The 7,449-nt window shown below is 38.1% G+C and overlaps 1 protein-coding gene across 1 annotated transcript in view; it reads left to right on the top strand.

Annotated features, from left to right (window-relative positions):
• Positions 1-7,449, top strand: part of LOC130578820 (ephrin type-A receptor 3-like) — a 54,275-nt gene that overhangs the window by 14,943 nt on the left and 31,883 nt on the right. The window contains exon 3 of the mRNA XM_057375184.1: positions 672-736. Within this exon, the coding sequence (XP_057231167.1) occupies positions 672-736 (65 nt within the window). The remainder of the gene's footprint in view (positions 1-671; positions 737-7,449) is intronic.

Below are 7,449 nucleotides of genomic sequence, written 5' to 3'. Positions count from 1 at the left end.
AAAAAAAAAAAAAAAAAAAAAGAAACTGGGAGATTAGCAATCAGTTGATAGCCCTCTTTAAAAGTAGGTTTGTCTGAACTTGCACCATGGTAAATAATTACTTTTGTATCTAATATGTTACACATGACATTTAAAAAGCACTACTGCACGACAATTTGAGAACAAATTAGATCAGAAGGAACAAAGAACGGCAGGAAAGACTTTTATCAGCTTTCATTATTTATTCCTGTATTCTGAGAGATTATAGATGCCAAATACAGGCCTTTAATCAAATAATGATTCAAATATTCACATCTCACCAGTGCAGTTAGATGCATTGACCCAAATTTCAGGCATCCAAGGGGAAAACGCTGTGGTTTGTGCAGCTGATGRAAGAGTTCTGTTCCCACCCCCTGCTGTAATTAATTAAGCAGTGATCCATTGTTTGTTTTTTGTCATTTTTCTGGTTTTCAGAAGTTCCCATGTCTGCTGTTCGTAGTGTTTTAAGCTGAACAAGATGATCCTATTTATTTGTCTGTCGTTTTCTTCTGTGTAGCTCCGCTGCCAGGTCAGTTGAACAAATCAGCTGCTCACAGGGTCCTCAGACAAACACTGCTCTGGGTGTGGGTAACTGAGGTAACTGGGCAGAAGCAAACCAAACTCACTGCTCTTCATTTTGTCTTCTTTTGCAGTTAATCTGCTGGATTCAAAAACAATTCAAGGGGAGCTGGGCTGGATCTCCTACCCGTCACATGGGGTGAGTTCAGTGGAGTGTGAAATGGAAAAGTGCTGCTGCAGACCAGTGTGCTATTTAACCATTGTTTCCTCTTCAGAGGACACCCTGCAGCAAYGCTGGGTCTTTGGAGCTGCAAAAATAGTCTGCTCTGAACTTGCAGTATRTGGCTTATATATCTGTGGGGCCTTCTCACTAGAACATGAATCCTGCTGCAGGTAAACCCCAGGAAGGKCTCGCTCCTGGGGAGAAAAATGAAAGCAAGAGGTGCACTGAACAACATCAACAAAAAGTTGTCTTTAGGTATTGCTCCTTTCTCTATCAGAAAGTGTATTTCTAAAAGAGATCATGCATCTGCTCCATGGTATTCCTTGCTAATTTGTTCAGGTGGAAGTAGTGGAAGGTGAAAAATGTGTGGACATAAGCAGCTGATGTGAGTACCTTGTTGTAACTTTTGTGCTGCATTGTTGCTGAACTGTTCAAGTTATGAGTTAAAATATTACTAAAGAAATGTCAAAATAATGTCCTAGAGGGTTAGTGGGKTTTTTTTGTTTAGCTTGTATCCAGATGTCATGAAACCAGGCAAATAGAATAGGCATTCTATTTGAAGATTTAGAAGTTTACAGCACCTGTGCTTTTGAACTTGCTACTCCRTCAATTGTGCATAGTTTCTGCCAGCAGTGTCTTTTAAAAAAAGATTYGGTAACATAATATTGATGACTATATAGTGCTTATCTCTCTTGTGGTGCTGCTATCTGGTCACTCCCCACCTTCATGTCTCTGTGGAATGTGTGTTTGTGTGCAGCAAAACCCCACTGCTCTCCGTCTGCATTACATAGTGCAGATATGCAGCATGACTCTTGAATTCCTGCATTCTGTTTCCCCAAACACAAAAAACCCCACTTGGCAACTTGAAACCCCAGTGCCCAGTGCCACCCTGGCTCTCAGCAAAGATTGAATCATCAAGTGTTTGCTGAAAGAAGGCACTTGTGGCACTTTCTTTTGCTGTTCTTTCTTTTTTTTTTTTTTTTTTTTGTTACTTTGGGCAAGCTGTTAGTTCCCCTCTATCCCTTTTACAGAGATCAGGGTTAACAGTGCCTTTGCATCTCTGCCTCATGGGATTCCTTTGCTAATGTTTAAATTGTGCCTTCATGATATTAAGCATTATGCAGGTGTTTAGCATTGTTTAAGGATTAAGGTTTGGTTTATTTGTTGAGTTTACGCATGGATCTCTCTATGTCTCTGGATAAAATTGTTCCATTCTCAGGGGGAAGAAGTGGGAAGAGGGTTCATGTTTCTTCTTAGTGGTTTTTTCTGCTGACTCTTCCCCATAAGAAATGTCTCCAAACAGGATGTCCAAGAGGGAACTCTCCAGCAATTTCTGGCTCATCGGGTTTTGTTTGTTTTTTATATTTTGTCTTCACTTGCATTTTTTTTTTTTTTTTGGTGATGCCTTTCTCTCCCAGCTGCCTGCTGCTCCTCTGCTTTGCTCTTCTGCTCCGTTCAACTCCTTGCAGCTGTGCAGATCTGCTGCTCTGCTCCCTGCAGCTGGGTCTCTCCTGCCTTGGATGCCTAAAGCAGTTGGTAGGGAATGATACAGGGTATCATGGGGGCTGTAAGGARAACAGATGTGCTGCATTACCCCACCAAAAAGGGCCCCCGGATCTGTCAAAGCCAATTTTATTGGCTTCTGCAAGTTTTTGTCAGGTAAATCCAGCCCAACTTGTTTGCGTGTGTTTGTACATGCTGTTCCTATTTACTGCCATATCCATGGATATCGAAGCCAAAGCAAATCATGGAATTTTCCTGATGTTCTTGCAAGTTAATGAAATTCTTAGTTAAAAATCGCATAGCAGTAAATTAATGTCGATCATATGCCGTGACTGTTTTTGGAAGAGAACTCCAACTCCAGGCTCTAGACTGTAGTCTTCAAAATACCTTGAAATTTTAGGCTTACATATTGAAATACAAATGTAAAGTATAGAAATAGCAGTGTTTATCCTATCCCAATTGGCATTTTGCTGTAAAATGGTGACAACTTGAACATYGTGTGAGAGAGGCGCCTTCTTTTTACAGCCTTTTATTTATAGTCAATTAATTAAACCTGGTAAATATGGCTCTGTCTGTCTCTGAGCTAACTGAAATATGAACTTAAACTTCAGTGGAAAAACATTATAATAAAGATGTCACATCATATTGAAAGATTGCTAATAGCAGAGCGGTGATTTACAAGGTAGAGCTGATAGAGCTGCACTGGAGGCTGTGACTCACAAATGGGAATATTGGTGTTGTGCCAGTTCCTCTCGAGCGTGCAGCAGTGTTCACATAAATGTCAGTACACCAAAGCTGGTGATTTTTAAAAAAAATAATTTAACTGAAGTGTTTAATAAACCCCTTACTAGGTTAATAATTTTATTTTGTTGATAGACGATATTGTTTGATTTCTGGCAAAATGACCCAAATTGATTGGCTGTTTTTTCAGCTCTCAAGGGTTCTTCTTTATTCTTTTAGGTTGCCCTCGATGTGGGCATATGTAATAATAGCTTTCCAGAAATTCCTGAATATTCATGTTAAGGTTTGTAGCTGATTTGTATTCAGGGGTTTGTGCGTCCCACATGAGAACAGGGTAATGGCAGTGGTTTAGGCTCTGGTGAGTAATATCACCCTGGAAGAATGTGATCTCTCCTTGAACCATCCCACACAGCCTCAGCCTTTGCCTCAGGAGCACAGATCTGGTCAAGCTCATTAAAACCCCGGCAGTACAAAGCGTTGGCCCCTCCAGAAAGCAAGGCAACAGAATTTAACAAAAATATAATAGCAGGTTTTGCTGATGCTTGAGCGTGATTGGCAGCAGCCACAAGACCTCTGTCCTGTGCCACCATCCCCAGCACCTGCCCAGCAACCTTTTTGTGATGCCAATCAGTCAAACACCAGCTCCATTTCTATAGGTTCCATGAAAGGGGAGAGAAAGAAGAGCTACTTAGTGTGTGCAGAGTATATTATTGATATGCTGATTAAGCATAATGCAAATGATCATTAAGCGTAATTCACTGAAATTACAGCAGCACAGATGTGGGGGCTGGGAGGATAAAACGAGTCACTTTGGTAATGTACAATAGAAAATGTGATGGATAATTCACACAGGACAAAAAGAGTACAGTCTACACCCCGCTCTGCATATTCATGGGAAGAATTGTATTGGTTTCAGCCTCATTTTTTAGTTCAAAAGATGTATCTGACTCCTGCTCCATGAGTTTTTTTTTTCAATGTTTAAAAAAAAATAAGTACATTTGTGACATGATCTCAATCCATCATTCTGCAGTCATCCTGCTTGTGACTCAATCTTTACATATTTATTAGTCAAATTTATGCACTTGAAATTTTTGGGCAGTTTTTTTCATGTAGTCAGTAGAAAAGTAACAGAGAAATCGCCCTTATCTTGTTTTGCTTGTAGCTAGAGAAGAGAATTCTGTGGCATTTTTTAACTGCCATATAATAGATAATTGTCGAAGAAGAAACCCAACCAAGTCAGGAAAAACAAACCACAGCAGAAACAACTCTAAAAAAAAATACCCAACCTCAGTGTGTTCTGTACATGATTAAAGTTAGTAAAATACAGGCAAATTTAAAAGACTGATTGATTGGAAAACGAAGATACTGTCTTTGATCTTGACAGCTTTCTAAATCCTTGAGTTTCTTCAGAAGCATCGGATTTCTGTGAGAGCTGGCCATACTCAGTGCGTTAAACTTTTGGGCATGTAATTTGAAATCTGGTGTGGATAACTTGGCTTTTTCCAAGTGGTCACTCTGGTGGTCATTTGAGCAAATCAGGCTGATCATTTCAGTAATAGAAACTGACTCATCTGTATGAGAGGACAGAAGGATAACGTTCCCTGCTCCTGTAATAGCTGGTGGTGTGCTGGGGAGGCTCGAGCCTGCATGACTGAGATTAATGAGAGTTTTTCCATCAGCCAAAAATTGGGTTAGAATCAAAAAAATCCAAGCRAAAGTGAGGAAAATGCCTCCTTTCTTATATTTCAAAGGCCTGAAAGTAGTTTGTCACATTAGCCTGCATCACTGCCTACCCAGGCTGCTGGCAGCCTCCTTGGCTTCATTTGTTCTGGTTTCAATAGATGGCTAATGTGTGGCACTGCAAAAAAWTTTGGGTCTTTTCTTATTTTTTTGTGGGATGTCATGGACAGAGTGACTGCAGAAGAGCCTGACTTACATATGCATTTGGATATCCCTTGTGACTAGATGAAGGTAGAGGAGAATTTGTTACAGGCAGAGTYACATCCTGGCTCTGGTGAAGGTGCACTCAGATAAATGGCATTCAAGAATCAGTTTCTCAGGCCCCTAAGACTGGAAAGTTTCTCTGTTTATACAGAAGATGTTTTGAAGATTAATAAGTGTTTCCATCAGGGGTAGAAATAATGAGATTTGTTTTCCTGCAGCTTTGTGTCTTGCTGTTAATTGCATCCTGTGGTGTGGAAAGTTGGGGTTTTTTTAGGAGGTCCTTAATGCCAGTGGGTTTCCTTGTGTCGTGCTTCAGCCTTCCCCTCAGCTGGGCACCACAAAGTTTCTCTTCCTTGCACAAGTCTCATATTTTCACACCACTGCAGAGTCTCAGAACAGCTGAGCTGTCAAAAAACCTTGAAACGGGCCAACAAAAATACAAAAATTATCAAACACCTAATTTTAGTTTTCTTTTGATGCTGATTGACATCTTAGCCYGTGTTCATTTTTTGTCTGACACCAAATTTGACAGCTTCTTAGTAGTGCTGTATATRAAGTGGGCAGTGTTGCTGAAATCACTAGGTGGTTGTGAAAAGGAGTTTTAAAGTAAAACTAATGATATTTAAAAACTATATGAGAGAAAAGGCTGAAACTTAAAGATAACTTTGTAAAATAAAAAAAAAAAAGGTCCTTGTTTTAAAAATGAAAACAAAGGTATTATGCTATATACTTTATTTTTTCCTATCCATTAGCAGTGGAATTTCCTTAGTACTTCTTGAAACAATGTGTTCTGTTATGATCAAGATTTATCTGTTTTGCTTGAGCTGTGATCTCCTTACAATCTCATACTTCTTTCTCTTTTACCCTGACTTCCACAACTTGTGCATCATGTCTGAAATGTGGGCAGACTGTTGTGACGATTGCAAGTCAAACAAACCACTTGGGATTCTGGTTTTGTGATTCATASACTTTGTTTCATCTTACAGTGAGGGGCTGATTAGGAAAATAGATTTTTTTTTTTTGTTAATATGCTTGGTTTTTTCCACTTCAGGATGTGCTTTTGGACTGTGCTGAAAGTATATTTGTTTCACTTGATTCTCCTTTTTTCAAAATAATGAAACCATAAAAGTAAGAGCACTTTTACTAAAGTTTTCATAAGTTTTCCCTTTGCATTCAGTTTTCTCTAATCAAGCCTGTGCTGTTTCTCACTTTTAGATTTCTTGTTTTCTTCCTGCTAGAATAAAACTCTGAATGTACTTCTGTAAAGTGAATGATCTTGCTTTGGAGAGGGACATTTAAAAATCTGTCTGATTTTTAAATTTTTAACTTTTGTCATTCCCTCTCAGAACCTTGAATCAGAATGCAGTGGTGGTTTCTTCAGTTTGTGGGTGCTGCTTTTACACAAAATCTGAAAGAGAAAAAAAAGAAAATAATTTGTACTGTAATTTTTTYCCCTTTCTGATGGATATTACTTGTACCAATATAAAGCTATGAGATAGGACAGATGAATATGTTAATTCTATGAATATTGTTATATTGATGACTGCTTTTTTTATAAAAGTCAGTTTTAATGATATCTTCAGAAGCAATAGGTGAGTAAACAGTGATAAAATGTATTTCAGGTCTACTTTAGCTGCSTTTGACTTGTGTTTCATCTGTGCAAAATCTTCTACTACTTGCATTAAGTGTGTATTGAAAAGGGATGTTTAACTGAAAAAAACTTAGGTGTAGTTGACTAAAGAAATGAGAAAAATGCTTTGGGGGAAAAAAAGAGATTAAGCCAATTACTTTGGATTTTTATGTATCTCTGATCTTGTTTGGAATTTTTACCAGAGAGAAATGCCTTCCTTTTTAAAATGTAGAGCACTGTGAGATTCTAAAATGTGGGGTTTTTTTTATAATTGTACTCCGCATTGCTTTAATTTGAAAAATTCAGTATGATCATAATGGTGTGCTGTATTTTGCCACATTTTTAAAACAACTTTTAAATTGTTCTGAAGTAGAAACTGTGCTAGTTTCAGTGATTAGTATTAAAAGAGGGAGGCTTTTTTTGCCACTTCTTTACTCTTACTTCAAATTATGAAATTTCTATTAAAAATAATTGCAACAACAAGAAGAAAAATTACAATAAGGGCAATGTCCTTGCACCATATTTTATAATGAAAAATGTGGACACCCTTTTTGTATTTCATGAGCCTCATCTGTCCTTATATTTACTGGTAATAAGGTTGCTGAAGGTTGGATATCAGTTTTCTGTGGTTTCAAATAAAAAAGAAAAAAAAAGGAAAGAGCAAGTTTGGGCTTCCAGTCTAGGAGTTAAATAAAGATCTTATTTAAAATTGGAAATGCAGATACCTCAGCTTCCAGTTTTCACTTTTAACTTTAGAAGCAACATCCTTCTCCTCATGGGCAGAATTTTATTTCTGTCAGCATAAATCCAGGCCATTTGTGAGAAGCTGTCTCATATGGTCTCATCGCCAGGAGGTTTTTTTTTTTTTTTT

This window comes from Malurus melanocephalus, unplaced genomic scaffold, assembly GCF_030028575.1.
Source record: "Malurus melanocephalus ecotype Western Australia unplaced genomic scaffold, MMel_1.1 scaffold_242, whole genome shotgun sequence".
NCBI classification, from domain to species: domain Eukaryota; kingdom Metazoa; phylum Chordata; class Aves; order Passeriformes; family Maluridae; genus Malurus; species Malurus melanocephalus.
The sequence above is the reverse complement of the archived record's forward strand: the minus strand, read 5'-3'. Positions and strand labels throughout refer to the sequence as shown.